We start from the raw sequence: 23,683 nt of genomic DNA on the forward strand, positions 1-23,683 counted from the left end.
AGTTGGGAGTCTGAAACCTGAAGTACATTTTATGCAGCATTTATGTCATGTGAGAATAAAAAAGGGAGTGACTTGACAGTTCAGAGCACCAACTTGGAAGTGCGTGTGTTTTGGAACCCATTTTAAGCTGTCATACACCGTGTAGAAGTTCTCTGTAGACTTTGGTTCCGTTTGATCAGATTCTGCACAGAGAGCAGACATGCCCTCAGTGACGGTGGTGTATTTGATTTTACTGTTTTACAGGAAGCAAATCAACAAATTGTTTTTATGGCGTTGGACGTCGGGGAGGAGATCACAGAATTACTTGTAGGCATCATTTATTTCATTTGAGATGTTGTTATGATCTCTTCAGTTTCTTGCTTGTCATTGATGTCAGTGAAAGTGTCTAAATTGGACACTGAAATGTAGAATCAAGGCCCACAATTCCACTGAAACACTGCAGCTGTATTACAGTTTCAGATGAACACTCCGGACTCTCCATTTACTTGCATAAGCTGCAATGATGGTAAGTAACAGGATAGAGTCTGCAGCCTCTGTGAGGCTTCACAGCAGTGCCTTGAGCTAGATGCTCATGTGCAAACATGCTCACAATGACAGCGCAGACATGCTGGTGTTTAGCAGGTGTAATGTTTAGCATGTTCAACATAATGTTTTAGCATGATAGCATATTAACAAATGCCTGTTGCTTGCTTGCTAATTAGCACTAAACCAGTAAATCTCAAGTTGGGAATTAGTTCACCAGCTATAAACCAAATTCAAAGTTGACCAGTAACCACTACAAAGATGGCTTTCCATTAAAACTAGGCCGTCAATTCAGTAGAGAGATGCTTGTATGTTTTAGATTGGTGCTAGATGACCAGAGATAAGTGGTGGTGCCAGATGAAAAGAAAGATAAACACAGTCACCAGAATACACCATTTGGGTGTCATGAATGTCTTCTGGAAATTTGGCAAACCATCCAATAGTTGTTACTGTATTTCAGTCTGAACCAAGTGGTGGATCAACCAACATTCCTAAGAGCCATGCCATTAAAATGGTTACAAAAATGTTTGTATATTTGTTTTAAAAGATGATTCTGGATTGTGACAACTTGGTAAATTACTTTTGTAGTTTTGGCCAATGTTTCTGTCAGTTGTCATAATACTGAACACACCGAGTGCCTTGCAGAGATCTTGGAATGTGGAGATAAGGCTTAACAGAAGTCCAATGGATCAAGAATCTGATTTTATTCAATTCCCCTTGGTTTGCAAACTTGTGGAGGACAAAAATGAAGATGAACAGTAAAAGACAATTCCGACTTTCTGTAGGAAGCATCCATCATGGTTTACAGATTTACATTCTACTTCAACTTTTGCCGAGTTGGACTTCTTTCTCAAAATGTACATGTGGTTCAAGATCCCACATATAAACTTGGCGATTATGACTGGTGCCAAAGCCATGAAAATGAGAATCGAGCTTTTCCATCTGAAAATGGAAAAGGTCTTAGATTTACAGATATATCGCTGCCATAATGAAATACATGTGAATACAGCTGAAAAAGTAGATTTAATATAGACACATATTTGTCAGATATTGGTTAGATTATCTGATCTAATGTTATCAATGTCAGTCTGATTGTTGTCCTGAATGACAGAAACTGGTCGCTGTAAAAGCCTTTTATTTTCGGTTATCAATTTTAAAATCTCTAAAAGTGCATTTATGCAAGCCCTCCTATGAATTGACTCCAAAAGAGATTGGTAAACACATTAACCACAGAACATTGAGAACAATCTTTCTTTTTCATGATAGGAAAAAAAATGAAATCAGCATTCATAAAACCCATTTAACCCTGAAATAATCAGTATAAATAAGTCGATTTCATCTGGGCCCCTGGAGGGGGACAGATGGTCTGTTTGTTCCTCGTAGCCTGGCAATGAGGAGATGCCATTACCCTGGGATCCCTGCCAGAAACAAACACTATCGCTGTCCCCCACTGGTGCCAAGACGTCCTGGACAGACGGGAAGTGTGTGTGTGGTGCTGGTATCGGTGGGGCGGGGGGTGGGGGGGGGGGGGTTAAAGAGAGGTTTGTGCTGCCATTCTGCTAAACAGTTGATGTGGGCTGGGGGTAAGGGGTGTGTGCAGGTATGATAGGTAGATAAAAAAAACAAGGGAGTGATGGTTTGGAAACAGAAGAACCCAAACAAAGCCTAGAGAGTGAGAAGGGAGCTACATACGCAAAAGAAAACAGATTGCTGCGAGTAATCAGGTTAAAGCAGGAAATCGAGTTCATGCGTTGACTTTAAATCCCAGCGTGCACGTGTTATAGTCAGTAATCACATTTCATGTCTGCACTCTCCCAAAAAAGTGTGCGTGCTATTGTGCAGGCGGCTGGTACCCATGCTTACTGGGTAGGGGGTGGACAAACAATAGGAAAACACACCAACGATCACATCACTCTGTTTGACTGGCAGATGATTTCTGGGAAGTGCAGTGCAGAGATATCCCAAATGTCAAAGTTTTAATCAAACTATTATAAATAAATAAATATTCTCAGACTCCCTCTTTAAGTTTGGAGCTCCTCCATCCTGCCTCCCGCCCTCCTGTTCCCTTCTTTTTCTTTTGCCTCATCCATTTTTCAGCAATCTGTTTCGCACTGCGCCCAGAGCTGCCGGCCTTGATTAATAGTCAGGTGCCTTGGCTGTTTACCCCACCCGCCCTACAAGCCGATTCCCCATCCACTGATCAAACGCCACCATCTGGGGGCCCGCTTCTCACCCCCTCAGACAGACACACCATCAGCCTGCCAACAGGTCAACTCAAGGTCAGGGCCTATTGAAAGAGAGGAGGAGCAGAGAGGGGTGTTGTATGGGATGGAGAGTCACCTGTCCCATGTCCTGCAGGACGCTCTGACAAGCCACTTAGGCTTGAGTAATTCCTCTGTCAGCGTTACTGATGAGCCGGCCCAGATGCAGGAGAGGAGGAAGGCCGAGTACGTACGCGCGCGCCTCTCAGCGAGGCATTAGTCATGATAGGCTCTGCCGTGCACATCCTCTGCATAATGGATAAGGTTTTCAATGGGAATAATGTGGGCTGTGTTTGCTGAATAAGTGAATAAGGAGAGGCTGATTGTGTTTGCGGTGAATTGGGTCTGCATGTAAATTGATGAACTACAGAGGACTGAAACATCTTGTGGCAAAACAGATTAGAAACTAATTAAGATTCCCGGTAACACTTCCATACTCACCTGTATACACACGCACACACACACACACACACACACACACACACACACACACACACACACACACACACACAGTGTGTGACAGTGCAACAGGACTATTTAGAGAGCCAGCAGCCCTCACAGGTGCAGCTAACGTTAAAATACAGACCCTTTGTCCTCACTCTGTACTGTAATTGGAGTCGTGCTATTGGCGCTCTTACTGTAATTTATGTGGTTTTACACCAACTCTAGGGAGTACATACTGTAAACAGACTAAGACCAAATTAGACTAATTACCCATCAGAACACATTGAGCTCAGCAAATTGTTGAAAGCATTCCACAAAACCTGCTGTCTTTTTTCTTCTACTCTGGCTGTATTACTGGTATACTGCTACCTGTTACGGTGAATTAATAAAGTAATACGCACTGAAGCTGCTGTAACCACTGTAGCTGCTCCTCTGACTGCTAGTCACAGCCTTAGACCTGCCGGCTGCTTTTAAATATCTTCTATACAAGATAAGTACTCTTCAGTTAAAGACACACCTTGAAGCAGGTAGCTCGGTTGTAATAGAGATCTAAATCACAGCTGTGCTGGGTTAATGTGCCAAGCCAATCTGAGTCTAGCCAAGCTAGCATATGTGGAAATGCTCTGTCCAGCTGCATCTCTATCACTGCCCTGTCTGACAGTCGGTCCAGCCTTCCTGTTCAGCACCATGACTTACTGCACTGGTGTCTTGATTAAAAATTGGACAGTATCATAAAACTCATTTGGTTTGAGTCTGTCCCTTAATTTTATTACAGTAACTTGATTATTTTGCTCAGTTCATTTATAAAAGACTGCCATGTTAAAATGTAATACTGGTTTGAATTGGAGGTTTAAAGAGACGTTTAGATGTTTATGATTTTTTCTGAATTTTAAATTAGTTTTAAAGTTTGGTGCACATTATTTAGAAGTATTGGAAGTTATTCCGGTTGGTGCAATACGGTAAAGTAAATAGAATGCAGTTAAAGGTATTTTTAACACATCTATATTCACACTCAGTTTCTCACTGTAACTAAGTAAAAAGATGATCTGCTTCCTGTTTACACTGGCATGTGAATGCCCAGTGTACATGAATGGACATTGTGATATGCACTGTTTGCTGTTGTCAGGGAGTTTAGTGATACATAGGACTGCACAATATATTGTTTAAGAATTGATATCGCAATGTGCGCATGCGAAATAGTCAATGCAATGTCAAGTTAGGCAAATTAACTTTGTTTTCTGTGTTTTCGTAGCGCTCAAGCTGAACATTAAGAATGTACTTGATAAATATTAACAGTGTTGTCGCTTAGTTATCTTTCTGCCACTCGGGTTGGAACAGTAGTGATGTCTGCCTACTATGACACCATGTGCAAAGCTGCTGTTGAGCTACTCAAGTTATGTGATGAAAATATTGCAATATATATCACAAGATCACTCTGTTGGTGTATATTATTTTCAGGTATTGGTGAGATGATGGAATACTATTTAGTTTAACAGATCAGTGTTAGAGCTTGTCATGCAGTCACTTTATCATCAACTGTGAACATAAGGAATATGGCGTTCACTTCACAAGTAATCTACCAGGAATGAGTGTTGGTATATATCTCATTGGCTGATAAAGACTTGACACTGACACGTTGAGCCAAGTTGAGCCGCTCAACTCTTCGCCTGCGCCCCTCTGACTGGGGGGGCTACGATTCTTCACACAGTGCCGCTGTCTTTCTGAACGGCCTTTGAAAGTGAAAATTAAATAGAGAAAAAACAAAGAAAAAATCAAAGAAGACAAAAAGAACGACATGAAGCGATGGAGCTTAAGCAACAGAAACATGTTCAGAGGCAAGTTGTTGCTACCTCAGTGTCACATTGCCAGATTCCCCAGTGTAGAGACCCCCAACATCTCCCTCCATTGTAAGCAATTTCACAGCCCGTCTAGCTTTTGGCTTGCCTCCCCAAAAAATGTAATAGCCAGCATTCACATTTGCACACACACAGGCACATTTATCACACACCTCTTAATTACATCTGCTCATAGCCTGTCCAGAATGCTAAGTAGCTGTTGAGTATAAAGACTGGCTCCTCAGAAATTTCTCCACTGCTAGCTGGTCATTAAAATTCTGTCCTTTGATCCTTCCTTTAACTCTCCTCTTCTGCCGTGTAGCAATCAGATGAGGAACATAAAAGCCACCAGCTTGACTTTAACTGTGACTTCAAATGGGTCCACTGAGAATATTTCATTTATGACTAAAACTGAAATAACTACAATTGACAGAATGTCCAGAGTAGAAGCAGTTAATTAGAGCAGATGTTATATTAAGCTATACATAATGAAAATGCAAATACTCTTGTGAATTCAATGACAATTGATGTCCAAGAGAATTAGTCTTTGTTCATTAAGAATAAAGCTGAACACATTTAAATAAACATACCCATCATGGTGTTTTTAAGGCTGTATTTTACTTAAAAATGGTGGCTAAATCTGATTAAATTTGAATATTATCCTCAAGTTACTAATGTATAAGGGGAAGATGTATCAAAATTCATGATGTCACCTCACACCTAAATCATGCAAATGATATCCATTCACATTACCATGAGGCCCCTTGTGCTTCTAAAGTTCGCCTGTCTGAGGACTAAAATTTTCATCTTTATGTTATTATACCTGCACGTGCATCAGTGGATCTGTCTCTGTTGTCAGCAATACGTGCTTAGTTTCCATATTAGATCCTTATATGATGTCATTCGTGATTTTTGCGCCTGCAGAGGTGAGACGTGTCTTCCATGACCTCGACATTGATGCTGTTACAAAGCACAAAAAAAGACGGCTGTTAACAGAGTAACAGATGCACTTTTTAAACATATATGAGCTGTTTTACACTGATACAAAAAAGTCACCTTGATGAGAAAGTGGAAAGTCTTTTGGTCGGCTTTGTGTGAAAAACAGCTCTCTGTTCTGCCAGCTCTTCATCCACGCCAACTTCCCTCTGCTCAGTATTCTGAGGACAAACATTCTGGTTTGAGAGATATGACATTTACTCTCAATCACTGGTAATGGGTACATTAACATAGTATCAGGGTCTCTCTCACACACACAGACACACGCACTGAACTAATGATACACTTTTTGCTGTTGCCAGGAAACGGACTCTGGGGTTTACACCTGCCTGGCTTCCAGCTCCAGTGGAGAGACCAGTTGGAGTGGAGCGCTCACAGTCAAAGGTACATTTTCTCTGTGTGATTTAAATACATGCACGTAATGTGACAGGAGTGGCAAATTATAAGAACACAGAATTTATAACTTAAAAAAAAAAAAACGTCATCCTGCTTGAAATACTAACACATGTTATTTCTGTATCAATTAAGTATTAATTTTGGTCATTTAGGAAAGGTGGCTGTGTAACACTTTGAATATCTTAATTAACAGTTATCATTTAAAAAAAGTGTGACAGCAGATAAGCAAATGTACATGCTGAGAAGTAATTCTGAATGTGGGATCAGTCTGTAAAAAGTCGAATTTAATTGCTTGTGAATCAAGTAGAGTCTAATTAAAATACTGAATAACCTTCTGGTCCTGAGGTCTTCAATGAACAAGCTGGTAATGTAAATTAGTGGGGAGGAAGGCTGACGCTTGTGTCTCGGCCAGATGCTGCACTTGAACACACCGCGAGCACTACAACCAACTAGCCAGCTAGCTTGCACATTCTGCGCCTGCGTGAGAGAAACCAGCACCAGGCGGTGGTAGTCTGTAATCGTCATTCAAAAAGAGAAACAGAAAGACTCAGGCCAGCAGATACCCAAGCCATTGTTATCAAACCCACAGGAACCGCGCTGGGAATTGAAGCCAGCACCCTGTGTCACAACATCGCATGATGCGCACTGACCCAAAAATACTGCCCATAGACTTATATTGTAAAAGAAGCAGCTGTAAAAAACTAGATCCATTCTTTGAGTGTCACAGTCCCCACGTAATGACTCCTTTCACTATCTCAATTTGAACTGTTCGGTCTGATAACATTTGGAAAGTAAAAAAAAAAGGCTAAACAATCAGCCTGCACTGATTCAACATTCCCAGTCTACCGAATAGCCGCAGACAAGGGCGAACAGGAGTCAGAATCGCGGGGACATTGCAAAAACTAGAGTGATATGATTGAGTGTGTTTATGTCAAAATTGTGAATGCGGGACTGGGTCACAAAAACCTTATTTTATTTTTTTTTTTTGGGGGGGGGGGGGGGGGGGGGGGGGTCGCCACTCAAAAAGGTTAAGAACCACTGGCTTAAGTCCGTGAATGTGATGCATGATTTTGAAAAGAATATTGTCTGAGGGTAAATAAAGGTTGACACATGCCCACATTCGTTTTTTAATTGCGAGATATCAGCAGCTGCTGCAGCTCATGTAGACTCTCAACTGAATCCCAGTGCTTTGAGAGGCTGTGCTGTTTTAATTTTCTCCACATCGCATCAGGCTTTAGCACATACAATATTTCAAGCTGTAGAGATTTCATTAGTGGCGTTAAATGAAGGAGTAACGACTTAACAAGCTGCTCTGATGACACCTTAGATTGTTATTTGACTATTAGTGTCGTAATGGCTGGTTAAGATCTGATAGCTGGGGTGAAAAGGAAAATTGTGATGTCTGTTAGAAGCGAGGAACTCAGCCTGTAGCCATTGTGATGCAAATGTTCCGTCAACATCAGCGGGATTACAGAGAGCAAATCAAATGTACACCCCCATCCTCTCTCTGCTTTGATTCCCCCCTTCACCTCCCTCTTCTCTCTCCTCACCATCCAGAGAGCGCAGACTCATCAGTAGCTCAGGCCACAGAGCCTTTCCAGTTGCCAGGTCCGCCGCACAAACCCATAGTCACGGATGTGTCCAAAAACAGCGTCTCCCTGACCTGGCAACCCAACGCTCATGAGGGAGGGGCCGCCGTTACCTCTTACATCATTGAGGCCTTCAGGTGAGTCACACACCCTTAGCTACACAAAAGGCAGGGGCAAAAAACATGAGTGGACACACTTCTCCGCTGTCTTTACCCGACGTCTTCACAGTCAACAGGGACACATTAGACTTCTTAGTCAGGGACCTGTCACAGATCAACAAATATGCTTTTACAGCAAATCATTTTGCCACAAATTGTTTGGCTTGTTTGAAGGCTGTATCATTTAGTATTGAATATCTCAACATTTAAAAATTTGAACGCAAAAGTATTGGTTTTTGCCAAGATAGAAATTGTTTTACTTGTGAATAGTAAAACACCTTCACTGAAGCTCTGACTAATGAAATTCTTTCATGGTTTGCTGCTCTTTCAAGTGAGTGTAGCTACCACATTTATTCATTAATATTAGACCTTGAAAACAAGTGCTAGTTGGTCATTAAAAGTTGTTTCTATGAGAGGTAGAAACACTAAATTTGGCGTGGAAACTGTCAAGAGTGGTGGCTACACATGACAAAATCAAATCCTTTGATGAAAATTGAAGTTGTGCTGAATCCCGTGGTACCAATCGTTTGATATTACTCTTTGTAGTTTTTGAGATACGGCTCTATAAAAATGGCCGCCTACTCAATGTCAGCTGACCTTACCAGTTCAGTCACCATCATCTTTTTCAAGAATTAGCCATATATTACTTACAGTGCCTCTTTCCCTGTGCCTAACAGTGACCGACTGCAACACACCAGATATTTGAGTAAAAATACATCTGCACTTGCATTTCAAAGGCCAAAAACCAGAGATGTTTGAAAACAAGCATTCGACTGTAGGCTTTATTCTCTCCCTCTCTGTATGCTTGTGTGTGTCTGTAAAACTTTGGCCATTGTCTGGGACACACTTCAAGATCAGTCAGCTGAGGACAGCTGATGCAATCGGGGACAAAAGCTATGCCCCCAACTTGAAAACAGCAGATTTTTGGGTCAGCGGTTGATGTTAGTGTTCATTTTAAGATTAGAGTAAGGTTTTTTCAGTTTAACACTCTCTGTTAGCGGAGCGAAGAGAGGCACTGAGACGAGGCACTCGAGAAGAAGTCACATCCTTTTGACTCTTGCTGAAAAGCAAAATCTCGGTCCAGAGAAATCCACAGTCCCGCAGCATTAAACAAATTGTCCACAGGCTTGTATAGGGAACTGAGAGAGATGGGAGAGTCCTAATTTTCACGTTACAATCCGCTCACATAAGGCCAATTAAAAAAGTGATCAGTACTTATAAACTGTTACATAAAGCCTCATAGAGTACTTTGCTTGTTCTCAGAGGCATGCATATAGTTTCCAACGATGAACTCTGTGGCATTTCTTGTTTGTCACGACGAATCTAGACATGTACCTGAATGCACCTATGCAGAGACCCTCAGGTACCGCCATGGTCCACCATGGATTAATTAGGGGCAAAGTAGATTTAGCTAAGAAGGACGGGTAGCTCCACGGATGGCAGGAGGCCTCCAGATGAAGAGAGGCAGCGTTATGGGGAAATGTGTCCTTCCAATTCGATAAAGAGGGGTGCAGCAACAGAGCTTAATCAGATCCAGACGTCCACCGTGGCCCATGGCAGCAGCAGAGCACTTCTGAGTAACGCAAACTGATTCTTTATAAAGCAGCTGGAGGGGACTGGTGGGATGTTTGCAATAACATTTCCTCGCCTGAGGTGCTACGGTTTGTTTGTAGGAGCACGGTGAAGAGTGAGGGTTAGGTTGTGTTTGTGTATGTGTGTGTGTGTGTGTGTGTGTGTGTGTGTGTGTGTGTGTGTGTGTGTGAGAGAGTGTGCGCGCACGCACGCAGTGTAGGCATATGCAATATGTTATAGTGTTTTATACTTTATACAAAGGCAGGCTTCCCAGTCGCCTGGTGGGTCTGCATAAATTTCTCTCTTTTGGGACCACAGCCTTGTGTGCGTGTGTTTGAACTCCCTCTGAGCATCTCCTGCACAAAGTTACCTTGAATCTAGCACTGGCACAGGGCGGCCTAAACGTACACACATGAGTATTCATGAGTCGTGTTCCTCTTTGGTCTAATTGTGCAGTTCAGCACTGAAGCTAGTTCACCACAAAAAAAACCCACAGTACCCTTGGGGGAAATCTAAAAGTGTCAAACAAATGGTTGGGGAGGCTTTTGTGACTGCTGCTCTGCCAAGGTGACGGTAAATTCACAGAGAAAAAAAGAGGCGGTGAGGAAGAGGGAACGGGGTTGAGAGGTGGTGGTATAATGCATCTGGGGGAGTGCCACGATGCTAAGAACATGCCCTCATTTCCTGTTGGCAGCTGTGCCTTCTTACAAGCCTCATTACATTATTCATCAGGACAGCAAATTGTATCATTTGGAGATCTTCTGGTGAGCACAAACTTGTCTGAACCGAGTGACTTCGTTCACATCTGTTATTGTTTACCATGTAAGAAATATTAGAGGAAGCCAGAAATAGACCCTGCTATTGCCTGGAGATCTTCTCATGCATTGTTTAATTGTGTAGCTGCATATCAAATCAGCATTGCAAAGCACTCCCGAATGCAGTATGAAATGTGTGCTGATGCGTATTTCATATAATGTATTTCAGTGCTGGAATGCACATTCAGTCAACTGCTGTACGAATTTGAAGTACCGGTGCTTTACAGGAGTATTTCATTTCTGTGCCACTTACTACAAAACATTTATTTATAGACATATATCACACTTTGTCTTCCACTGCAATTACTTGGAATTGCTAATGATAGCTGCTAATTACAATTAAAAAAGAAATCACAAACGCAACATATAAAGATATGGGTTTTTCGTGGAACTACTTGGTCAATGCAAAGGTGTCTCTTTGGACTGTTTTTTGTAAATGTGACAGTGTTTCTCTCTGTTTCCTAAAGGCTTCAAAACCATACAGTTAGGGCTGGGCAATATGTAGATAATATATCGTCATCGTGATATGAGCCTGTGTATTAACTGTGTATTAACAAGTGTTGTTTTTCCTGGTTTTAAAGGCTCCTTTACAGTAAAGTGATGTCATTTTCATCAGAATGTTCTACTTGTCCTAATACCTGTCTTTACCCACTTGGTCCTCATATCCACATTACTGATGATTATTGATCAACAATGTAATTGTGTTGATATGTTTTCACAGTACCAATAGCCATCAATGTCTCAATATCAATATCAAGGTATAAGTCAAAAAATCACAATGATTTCTTACAGTCCTAGCATTTTATGAGGTGTCTTCATTTTAGGATCAAATTTGTCTTTGTAAATATCATATCACAAACCTTTTTTTTCCCTACTGTCCTTTCACAGCCAATCAGCAGGCAGCACATGGCAGACTGTAGCTGACATGGTCAAGATGGAAACGCACACAATCACCGGCCTTCTCCCCAACACCATCTACCTGTTCATTGTCCGTGCTGTCAATGCCTATGGCCTGAGTGACCCGAGCCCCATCTCGGAGCCCGTCAGAACGCAAGGTCAGTCTGCACCTCTTTCACGCCAAAGAAAACATGGCTGTCCTCATGCTTTGGCAGCAGCGCTCTAAGAAGAGGTGGATTTGTCTATTTCCTGCAGATGTGAACCCTACAGGCCAGGGAGTGGACCACAGGCAGGTCCAGAGGGAGCTGGGAGAGGTGGCCGTCCAGCTGCAAGATCCCTCCATGCTAACAACAGCTTCCATCAGAGTGTCCTGGACTGTGAGTGGCCCTTTGTTAAAATCTAGGAAAGGACTGTTGGAGGGTTCGGTTAGAATTGGGGAATTAGAAATGGATTCTTTCATTTGATCTCCATCTATTTTTTCTTTCATCTTTTTAAATTTCCCCTTTGTTTCCCTCAATTTATCAAGGTTGACCGTCAGTCTCAGTTCGTCCAGGGCTACCGTCTCTTCTACCGACCCAGTGGGGGATCCTGGCTCCTCCAGGACATCAACTCACCTTCCGAACGCAGCACAGTCCTCACCAACCTGCTCAAAGGAACTGAGTATGAAATAAAGATACGGCCCTATTTCGATGAATTCCAGGGAAAAGACAGCCGAACGTTGCTGGTTCGAACCCCAGAAGAAGGTATCAAATTTGGTGACTTCTGAAACATGTCTGTAGCAGAAAGAGATTCAAAGCGGACCTCTCTTAATAAACCTGGCTAGGTTTTCTTTGACATTGTGGAGCCTTGAAACCGGCTGTTCATTAGCCTGTCTGACACCACATGAATCTCAGTAATGTTATCTCATTTTGGGGTTAATTTTATATCCTCAGCAATTTGGGTTCATTTATATTGATCCCTATTTTCATTAAATTCAGCCTTCACACATGGCAATTTCTGCAGCCTGAGGTTCAAAGCTGCTCTATATTGGTTGATACAAACTCAAGATTAAAAACAAGGGAGCAGACAGGGTTTTTTTGCCATCAGCACTTAAAAACTATGGATTGACGTACCTGAGTAACTCAGTCCGGCAAAATCACCCAAGAAAGTTTCATTTATTTTTTTCCAGCACTTATTTATACTTCATTGGAATGATTGCTTGCCACAGCTCCTCTTTCATGTTTCTTGACTTTGTGTTTAAATGTCTGCGCTTCTATCGCCTAGTTTTTGCAATTTTTGGATGCACTCACTTGTTAATAGTTATTTAATTCATTGTGCTCACTATAAGGATGTTGTTGATATAACGTAAGTGCCGTCCCCCGCCTCTCACAGTCCCCAGCGCCCCACCCCGAGCTGTCACCGTGGTGAAGCTAAGCAACAGCTCCAGCGCCACCGTCTCCTGGGAGCCTCCACCCAGCCGCATGCAGAACGGCGTCATACTGGAGTACAGGGTAAACCCACAGACCTCAGCCAAGTCAAGTCACACTCTATGTACATATGTGCAAAAGAAGAATAATTTGATTTCTTGAAATAGATTTATACTAGCCACAAAAGAAGGTGTAGATTGAAATAAGGCAAGGGTTATTAGAGGATTGTGGACAATGCCAAAGAGGCTGTAGATCAATCTCAGGAAGATGACCCTGATGCATTGTTCACTCAGTCTACACACAGGGATAATTCCTTGCAAAGAAGAAGAAATATGGCATTGCTTTTAGACTTCAAATGAATTGTACAGCGCACTGGTTGGTGGTCAAGTTCAATGACTACTGTACATTCATCACAGGGAATATCTGACTGTGCTTTGATGTCGTTTTGAACAGATTAAATATTGCAGCCTATAGTTCACTATTTCATCAGTGCAAATACACTCCCAGCTAAAGAAGATATACTGACAAGAATCTAAAATCGTTACACTAAAACTGACTGGAAGGATCTGTGTAACATCCAGTGCTGACTCTCTGTATCCCAAACAGGTGTGGTGTGTTGGCAGCGGCGGCGACAACCAGACGCGCTACCACATCAACAAGACGGTGGATGGAAACACATTGTCCACAGTGGTTAAAGGTCTGATGCCCAGCGTGCTCTACCAGGTGGAGGTGGCAGCGGTGACCAGTGCCGGTGTCGGAGCTCGCAGTCAGCCAGTTTCTGTCCTCATCAGTAAGTCCACAGTGACTAAAACAGTAAGATGCAGATATAAAGGAATTCCTGCAACCCGAACCCTAATGTCAGAATGTTCATCGTCTGTTTATCCACCACTCTTATCCACACTGTAATATCTCAACAACTATCAGATGGATTGCCGTTCAAATTAGTTGGATATTAATGGTCCTCAGAGGATAGATTCTAATGGCTCTGGTGATCCTCTGACTTTCCCTCTAGTGCCACTGTGAGTTTTGGTAATGTTCCAGATTACTCAACAACTATCAGATGGTTCGTCTTAAAGCATTATATCATCCATGTGGGCAATAATATGATTTGTGATGATTTGGGTGATCATTCTAACTTTTCATCCAGCACAATCATCAGATCAGAACTTTAACTTGCTCAATATTTTGTTGTGATGAATACCTTGTGATATTTAATGGTCCCCAGAGGATAGATTCTAATGATTCTGTTAATCCTCTGACTTTTCCTCTAATGCCACCACGAGGTTGACATTTATAGTAAAGGGTGGTACCAACATTCATGGTGCCCAGAGGATGAATTCTGGTGTATTGGGTGATCATTTGAATTAGCACCACTCTACTATCGTCAGCTCCCATAGGTCTCAGCATAAGTGTGTGATTAGTGCTAATTACTAAATGGTAGCATGCTAATACACTAAGCTAAGATGGTGAACAAGTTAAATATTATACCTTGTGAACATCAGCATGTTAGGATGGCCATGGCGATCTTAGCATTTAGCTTGAAGCACTGCTCTGCCTTCGTGCTATACATTCTTGTTTTCAAACTATCTACAACCCCTATATCTACAGTATCATGTCTTAACTACTTTTGGCTCAGTCATGTATAATTCAGTACGCACATGGTTAGGATTTTATTGATTGCTCGGTCGAGCTTTGAAATTATATAGTAGGAAACACAAAAAAAAACGATAAACCAAGAGAATTCTAATATGATCTGTAGGTTCCCCCCTCAGTTCCTCATTGTCCTTTTTTGTCCTTCTCCCTCAACTTTCTTCTCCCAGAGGTTCCATCTGAACAGCCCTCCACGTCTGGCAGCGGTGGAGGTGGTGGCAACAGCGACAGCGGCGAGGAGAACAGTGTGAGTCTGGCCGAGCAGATCACTGATGTGGTCAAGCAGCCAGCGTTCATTGCAGGCATCGGCGGAGCCTGCTGGGTCATCCTCATGGGCTTCAGCGTTTGGATCTACTGCCGCCGCAAGAAGAGGAAAGAGCTGAGCCACTACACTGCCTCCTTTGCATACACACCAGCAGGTCAGGACGAATGATGTAGATGTGAAATGATATTTTGTTACTGACCCGGGGCTGTCTCTATCTGCTGTCTGCTATGATACCTTGCACTTAAGGTGGAAGTTGTGGAAATTACAGTAAGTGGCGTTGAGATTGTAGCCCAAGGCATTTCACATTTAAATACATCAAGGAGCAAGTTTGATTTATTTGATCAAAAACAGGAAAGAATAGCCACAATGTCCTGACATAGGTTAAATTTAATTACTTTTTGTGTTTTCATAGTGTACATACGGTCCTAGTTTAGTTTACTGTGAGTCTATTTATGGCAGCAATGCTTGTTTTAGATGTATTACTTTACTATGAACGGCCTAATTCAGAAAACTATAGATGTAAAATGAAGTTGTTTGCCGTGACGTTGGCTCCACTGACTCTCAGTATCAGCACACAGTAGCAACATCAAACATTATCGAGCCGAAAACATTCCCGTGGAAGCGAGAACAGATGATCTTGCATAATATCAGCAACAGCGCCAAGTAGGCCAGAAAACTGTAACATTCACGAGTCACTTTACTCCTCCTCATCACTCTCTCTTTCTCTCTGTCTTGTACAGTTGGTTTCCCTCATGGCGAGGCATCGGGACTGAATGCAAGGTAATTCAATTATGTCCTACATTTATATTCTGCTATGTGTCTTTCTTCAGTCTAAATTCACGGATAGGACTGATAATGTGTAAATGTTTCTCGCTGTCTGTTCATGCAGCTTTTCTGTCTTTGCTGCTCTTTGTATTTCCATCTGCCAGTCATTGCTGTTGTACTGCGTTCCCACCACATCTTTAATTAATGCCAAAAATTCTCTGCAGGCCCGGCGTGCTGGGAGGCAACATGGGCAACTACCCATGGCTGGCAGACTCTTGGCCCACCACCAATCTGGTCCACAGCGGTAAAGAGGCAGTCAATTGCTGCACGGCCAATCACGACACAGCTGAGAGATACTATAATGGTAGGATGCTGCGGACACAGTATGAATGTCTGTTTTTGAATTTTGTGCTTATGTTAAAGCTGCTGCGGCAGATTGTCCTATTCAGTTGAAGCATCAGTGAGCACAGTAACAAGTACAGGCATTCAACATGATAAAACCAAGCTAATACTCATAACAACAAAAGAAGACGATAATGAATGTAACCTCTATCCCTGTGTAGAAGCCGGTATCTCTAACTACCTGAATCAGACGGAGAAGTATAGCATAGGTGGCTCCACCGAGGGTCCAATCTACAGCACCATCGATGCCACCAGTGAGGACCTGCACAGCTTCACCTACGGCCAGCACAACTCCACCACCCCCTATGCCTCCACCTCCATCATGCCTTTCACCACCCAAACGCAGACACCGGTCCACAGTGCCGAGCAGCTGGACGATGGACACTGGATCACCCAGCCGGGGCCCTCTGGAGCTCAGTACGCCCAGCCGGACCGCTGCAACGGTGAGGAAACTCACTCATCTGTCTTTGTTCAGTACAGACAGATAATGTTGCTGTTTAGTTCTCAGCATGCAGTGCTTGCTTTTAAAAGCAAAGCTTTGTCTAGCACGGGTTTGCATTTCCAGTTTCCTCAGCCACTACTCTACCTCCAGACTCATCAGCTCAACTGACAAAATACTGCTCCTGATTTCCTGAGCATTTTCCAGCTTTGACACAAGACTTCATAAATGAAGTAAAGTTAGCTTTTTAAGTGTTATCATGACAACAGAATATTTTCAGTAGAAGTAGAACTTAGGTTTAGAAAAAAATCATGCTTTGGGCTAAAATAACAAGTCAGCGTTTACTTTTTGGTTTCACAAGCGACACGAACACAAATTATCACAAAAAATAAAGACATTTATTATTTTTATGTATTTTATAGATCAGAGATTAAATGTTTAACAAGCTGAGTCAAAAAATTGATCAGCAACTATCATTTTTCGAGCAAGAATACGAAGCATTGTCTGGTTTCAGCTTCTCAATTGTGAGAACTCTGTGTGCAATATAAAACTGAATATTGATTTCTTGATTGTTGGGAGGATAAATCGTCAATTTTAAGATGTCACCTTGGGCTTTATGAGACCATTTACCAGTTTATAGACCAACAGTTGTGATTATTGAACCAAAGGACAAACTAATTCATCAGCAAAAGACTCAGATTAATTATTATAATTAAGACAGGAGTCATCATTAGTTGCAAACCCTAATTCCCACCACTTATTTTGTTGTAATATTTTCTACAAACTTCCACTTCTGTTTATCTGTTTAACATCTCTACATTTGCTGTTTTTAAAATCAGAACTTCGAACAAAAAGGAGCTTTGCTGTCCATTGAAAAGAGTTATTTTAAAAAATGTACTTTTTCTGCCCCATTGTGCTCTACTCTTGTACCCATATCCATATCTGTCAATCACAGGCCTGCTGGGATTGATGTCAAATCATGCTTCTGATGAATGAGCTAAATGTGACAGAGTGTCCTCTCTCAGTGAATGATTATGTTTCTCTCTGTCTGACTTAAAGGTAAGCCCAAGCAGAAGGCAATGGGGAAGGCTGTGAAGACCCCGTCTCTTACCTGGATGGAGGCGTTGCCCCCACCTCCCCCCATAGGGGAGCTGGAACAGGGTGAGGCGGACGAGCAGCCCCCGGGGCACGAGGACATGGACTTAGGGTGAGTCAGATTCCCAATCACTTCTTTCTCACACACATACACATCTCTATAAATTACTATTACACCTGCATCATCATTTAGACTTACTGTCACCTCTAACAGGCACATATCGAACCCTTATGCTTCTGGCTTGAACAACTCAATTACCCTGGCTGTGGTCAATTGCTTTAGTGATTTAGCTGTTTTCCCTAGCCTTAAAACATAATTAGCCGTGTTCCTCCTTACCATTCGCTCCCTGCAACCTCAGCTATCGTTCGGCATCGTGCTCGGAGCAGCAATCCCACCCAAGTGGAAGCTTAGCCTCCTGCAGTTTTGCCAAAGGCAAGGCCCTCTAACTGGAGTCGATCTGAAAGAACAGCATTAATCTTTAAATAGCCTCGTAGCTAGCTGGAATTGAAGGCGCCAGTGAGACAACAGGCTGCCCTTCAGCAATATCATTATAAGAACACATAAAGATAAGATCCAGCTCTTACACTGTATCATCTAGCTGTAACACTCATCTTTGTCTTTGCAGCTCGGATGAGGAGTGGTGCCCCCCCCTCCCAGAGAGGACCTATCTGATGGAGGGTTGCAAGGATGGGCCCGCTCCCCCGCAGAGGAACAACGCCTGCTCTCCAGCCACCTCCTACAGCCACCAGTCGACCGCCACGCTCACCCCATCGCCTCATGAGGAGACCCGAGCCCCACATGACCTCCCCCGCCTTCACCAACTAGACAGCCAGCAGATGTCACGGTATGTGAATGGGCTCGGCACTGAGCAGAAGCTAATGATTGTGTCCGTATTTAAATCCACAGTTAATGTCCACAGAAATTCATGGCCTGCTTTTTGGGAGGAAGGTTATTTCACTCCGAGTCGTCATGTCTGTCTGAGCTTTTACAGTCTACTTTTTACTGCTAAGTTGACACGAGGACCTTTTTTAGGTTACAGTGCAGTGGTGATATTGATGCAATGAATAAAGTATTTTACTGGTATTTACTTTAGACCAACCTGTTAACAGACAGAAATTCAGTAATCAGTCTTAACAGTTTACAGCTCCCACCTGTTCTTTTATGACATTGAATAATAAATCAAAAGTACATTTTTTTACAAGGCTCTACCTCTGATTTGAAAGCATGACTGTGTAACTTTTCAAGGGCAAAAAAACAAAGCGCCTGGTTCAAAAATGAAAAATGAAACTCGGGAGACAGCCAGACTTGCTCTGGTATGACCAGTAGCTCACTGCTAAAAACTTCTTCATCTGACTTTTAAAGCTGTTGGAGGGGCTTTTCTATTGGCGAATGTGGCCGTGCAGTCAAGTCAGGCTTTGTTAGCGGCTATTCTTTGTTAGTACCGCGGGAAGAAAGAATATTTACAGCTTGGTTGCCCACTATTCAAGACAAGTGCATCAGTTAAAGACACACCTCTAGAAAGGTAGCCCCGCTGTAGTGGAAAAGCTATTCCCTGTAGTGTTGGGATGATGAGCTGAGCCGAGCCGAGCCAGCACATGTGTATGAAAATCCCAATAGTCTCTGTTGAATGATATATTCTATATATCTGACATTGTAGCTGCACACATTCATACATCAACTGTATCATTCTCTGTATTTATCTGTTCTGTTTTCATAATGACAGTGCACATTGATCCACATATGTCATTGTATTAACCATTTCATTGACAATGAAACAGATAAAACATGACAGGGAAAATTATAAAGCAGCTTCAGAGAATTTTAAAAATAAATACACACAGTGTGTACTTTTTTATTATTTTGTCAACCTCACTCTGAACCAAAGATTAAACCTCCCCTTCCACTGATTTGTTCTTTCCGGTAACATGTTTGCTTCCTTCCCATAGCAGACGGTTACCCTGCGGTCCAGTGCCAGTTCCCCAGGCGCCGAGCCCGCCACTCACCCAGTCCAACCCCAACCTCTCCGGCCAACAGCATCACAGCTCATCAGAAGCTGGCACGCTGCAGTGCCAGAGTCCAGCCCCTCGCTGCCTCCACAGCCAGGGGCCAGCTCTCAGCGAAGACAGCGTCAGCGCGACTACACCCGGTAAAGTGACTGGCAGTGCTGCGTGCTCACGCATACAAGCCTGCATGTAACACAAACACACACACACACACACACACACAAAGCCAAATTAGCAAACAAGAAAGCTGGACAATCATGTGTTCATTCGCACTAGCACTGTGTTGGCTCAGTGTTTGCAATTTAAATAATCCATATGCATGAATACATTAAAGTCTGTTCATTTTGGAGAGAAAACACATACTGATGGTTGTATTTTTCCCTTCCTTGAAACAGTACACAGTCGCTCATCCCCAGCAGATACATGCACTCCTCCCAACCAAAAGTCACGAGTGAAAAAAAAGGTGTCAAAGAGTTCAGCCTACAGAAGAGACATACAAGGAGGTGAGTGCATGTCTGCTTGGATTCAAATAAATAAGGGCATCAATTTCTTCTACACATGTGTGTTTGATTGCTGACATTTTGTCCAATTCAGTTAGTAGTATTAGAGAACGATTCACTATTAAAGATTGATTTATTATTTTGCATGAAATAAGTAAGACATCAAATAAGACATCAGTAGCTGAGTTTGGATGCTGTGCTACAGAAGAGACGGGATCTTCCGCACTTGTCGTTGCTCTTTGTCAGTGAGGGGAATAAACACACCCCATAATAATCCAGCAAGAACACGCAGATCTTCAGCGGCACCATCTGTGATTGAATATCTACAACTCAAAGGCGAGACGTGAGGCTCGTGCTCCTGATTATACACATGGATTTGGCTTGTAATCTTAGCTTACAGACTTGCACCATATGTTTGCCAGATAACCACACATCCGTCTCGGACCACTTAAACCACACATGGCTGCACATGAATCACACAATCAGGACTGTCATTTTGACAAGCAACATGTTTACATGTGTACAAGATCACATTTGCTGACAAAATCAATTATGCCTCCAACAGTGGCTTTAAGTACTTTAATTATATTTTCCATGGAATTCTATTACATTAATTAAATGTCACATTTATTATCATGTTGAGTCAACATATAAAATATATTTCTTTACAGGAGACTGACAAATTATTTAAAGGTTTTAAAGGTTAATTTAATTGTCAGTACAATTAGATGTAGGTTTTAGCCTCCTTATGCTGGACAAGAAGGAATAATAATGCGGTGGAGTGTTGTGTTGTGGAGGGGATGTAATGTGGAGTCACAGCCTGAGGAAAGAAGCTGCTGAACTTTACATGTGAAAATGTACATGCAACTTAAATACTTCCAGTACGATGTTTTAGGCATAATTATTATATGTCTGAGTGTGCCAGTAAGGAAATCGGCAAGCTAACGAACCACAACCACAACAACGATCATTTCATTATCATAGTGTGTACCCTGCATTGTACAGGGGGAAACCAAGATTTCAAAATAAGACAGAGGGCTGTTCAGTACAAATATCCAATCAAACACATTTACAAACTTGATCCCAGTTCACCCCAGAAATGTTCTTAGCATCACTGCTCATTTCGGTTATTCGTCATATACAGAGTGGGTTAAAAGTTCTAGTAACCATGTTTTCATTCAGCTCCACCAATTGTACACATAACAGTGTATTTGGGAGTACTGCTGCATAAACATAAAGCCTTTTTATGGCCTCAGAGAAATGTACATGTAATGTGAAAACAATGCTTCTAGTGGTGTCACTTGCTTCTTGTGACACCACTAGAAATAATTTGTCACAATGCATGTAAATTCCTCTGGAGATAATTCATCAGATCACATGCAGCTTCCTCTGAAGCCATGAAAAGCTTTATACTACTGCTACCCACTCATGCAGGTGCACTCCCCACGACCTGTAAACACACTTTAATATGCACAGTTGGTGGAATTACCCTTAAGAAACACTTGGCTCGTGGATCTCTTGGTTTAACAAAATCTTTTACAATTTTCCTATCTTTTTCAAACCTTAGCTGTGCAGCCCTTTGCCAGAGCAAGTAAACAACAGGCGAAAGAGAGAGATTGTTATTCATTGCTACTGAAATCAAATGCTGCAATCAGTGCCACAGTTTATGAACCAATGTTCCAACCTTTCCACAGCCCCTGTTTTCTAAAAGAAAAATCCACTGACAAGAATCTGGGATTATCTCAGGCTTGTGACAACAGACAAAAACAGAAAATGCTCTTTTTCTTTTTTAACAGAAAAAATGTAAACCAAAATTAGCTTAAATGTTTTGACTGAAAAGCTCAGCATACATTCTCTTCCTTATGTTCTAAACTCAGACTTGCTTTTCCTTCTACTGCTTTCTGTTTAGACCTGCCCCCACCTCCAGAGCCACCCCCAGAGGTGAAGAGGTTGGAAGGCCCCCAGGGGTGCATAGATGGAGTGAACGGCGCTCTGTCCTCCCTGGAGAGGAGCGACTACAGCAGCAATAGTCACCAGCGGAAAGGCTCGGGACATAGACACACCGACAGTAAGACAAAGCTTTGCCGAGTGTAGTGTTTCAGTAATAATTTAGTTTTCCGGACAGCAATCAAATTGAGCACAGAGTGTGTGTGTGTTCTTCCTGAAATATTTGTAGAAACGGGGAGATAAGACAACATTTCACCAAAGCAGAGTAAAAAATGTGTACACAGTTGTATCCAAGCTCAGATGTAGCCTTATCCACAGTTTTTGCTGTATCATGCCCCACTGCTGCACTGCAGTATTTTCTCCTCTTGTGTTGCACAGTAGAGTAAAATACAACTGGCTGCAACACAAACACTTCACTCCTTCAGTCCTTATGAATGATTATAACATTTATGACATGCAACTGTAGTATACACATCCCCTATTGGGGGGCCATAAATGAAAACACAAGGTGTGGTGTAGAAAACTTGGCGATCCTGGAACATGATGCTTCCCTGTAGCTTTTTAAGAGAAATTTGCCTCGTGTTTTCATTCACCTCCTTCCATGTAGAGAACAGGTCAGCTTTCGACCATACATAAGGACACTGTTAAATATGGACAAATAGAGGTACTTTGCAGGAGTGTTTTAGCGTACAAAGATGTTGCCAGGATGAACTTTAAACTGTCAGTTCTCCAGCAGATATACGGCCGTCTTAATTCACCTCCACTTCCCCACGAAGACACTGTGCTGCCTTTTAACCACACTGAAGATCCTGTTTTGTTTCCTTCATCCTTGCCCCCTCAGATGAGGACATGATGGCGTACAGCAGTAAGGCCGGTTACCTCTGCAGGAGTCAGATGTCCAGTAACTGCTCGACCACAGGGAGCTCCTCATCCAGAGGCTCCACTGGCTCCCGAGGGCTCAACGCGGCCAGAAAACACAATGAGGTATGATACAATAACGCTGATGGTTTAAAACTTCTTGTGAGAAAACACATCTCTTTTCACCTCAAATGGTTTTAACAATTGATGCATTTAGATATTTATGAGCGTGGGAACAAAGAGTATTCCTGCCGTGGAGAGGTTCATGTGGTTCAGTTTTATCTACATATCGTAACTTGTGCTCCATAAAACACACATCATCTTCTACGTGCAAGCACATGAAAAGAGCTCCTACGTTCCCTTGTTGCCCGCACACACACGCACACACACACCAAAATGCTCTCAGACTCATACATACAGATCTACCATTACCATCTACTCAGGATAAGCTTTACAGTAGGAAACAATGAAACTGCTCTCTCTGGAGTGCACTTCTGAGGCCGCACTTCACTGTGGGAGCGCTCCTTTAAATGCACCCCCTGCAGGCTCCCTGGCAATGAGCTGCCGTCTTTTATAGCGGAACAAGCTGTGCCAGACGAATGGGAAGCTCTGGAGGGATTTTGCGCGAGTGAGGCAACACTTACCAACAGTGTTTGACACGTCCCTAAAACATTAGTGCAGGTAGGCAGAGGTGTAGCAGCTGACGGAGAGCAGAGTTAAAGTCAGAATCACTTTACACAACTATGGCTCAGAAGGAAGAGCGGGTTGTCCACAAATCACACAACTGGCGGGTCTCGCAGTCCTTCTGTCCAAATGTCAAAGTGTCCTTGAGCAAGACACTGAACACCATCTTACTCCTGATACGGA

General features: G+C 42.5%; 1 protein-coding gene across 4 annotated transcripts in view; it reads left to right on the forward strand.

Moving 5' to 3' along the window:
• The window catches only part of robo3 (roundabout, axon guidance receptor, homolog 3 (Drosophila)), a 172,614-nt gene that overhangs the window by 145,062 nt on the left and 3,869 nt on the right, over positions 1-23,683 (forward strand). For 3 of the 4 annotated variants that reach the window (XM_030438367.1, XM_030438369.1, XM_030438370.1), the window contains 17 exons: positions 6,361-6,442; positions 8,012-8,180; positions 11,477-11,643; positions 11,741-11,862; positions 12,012-12,228; positions 12,857-12,975; positions 13,498-13,681; positions 14,712-14,960; positions 15,547-15,586; positions 15,796-15,935; positions 16,135-16,416; positions 17,472-17,619; positions 18,134-18,352; positions 19,455-19,654; positions 19,907-20,014; positions 21,921-22,079; positions 22,800-22,942. In XM_030438367.1, the coding sequence (XP_030294227.1) occupies positions 6,361-6,442; positions 8,012-8,180; positions 11,477-11,643; positions 11,741-11,862; positions 12,012-12,228; positions 12,857-12,975; positions 13,498-13,681; positions 14,712-14,960; positions 15,547-15,586; positions 15,796-15,935; positions 16,135-16,416; positions 17,472-17,619; positions 18,134-18,352; positions 19,455-19,654; positions 19,907-20,014; positions 21,921-22,079; positions 22,800-22,942 (2,748 nt within the window). The remainder of the gene's footprint in view (positions 1-6,360; positions 6,443-8,011; positions 8,181-11,476; positions 11,644-11,740; positions 11,863-12,011; positions 12,229-12,856; positions 12,976-13,497; positions 13,682-14,711; positions 14,961-15,546; positions 15,587-15,795; positions 15,936-16,134; positions 16,417-17,471; positions 17,620-18,133; positions 18,353-19,454; positions 19,655-19,906; positions 20,015-21,920; positions 22,080-22,799; positions 22,943-23,683) is intronic. The other variant, XM_030438368.1, reaches the window with a different exon arrangement.

The sequence above is a fragment of the Sparus aurata genome, chromosome 13, assembly GCF_900880675.1.
Source record: "Sparus aurata chromosome 13, fSpaAur1.1, whole genome shotgun sequence".
NCBI classification, from domain to species: domain Eukaryota; kingdom Metazoa; phylum Chordata; class Actinopteri; order Spariformes; family Sparidae; genus Sparus; species Sparus aurata.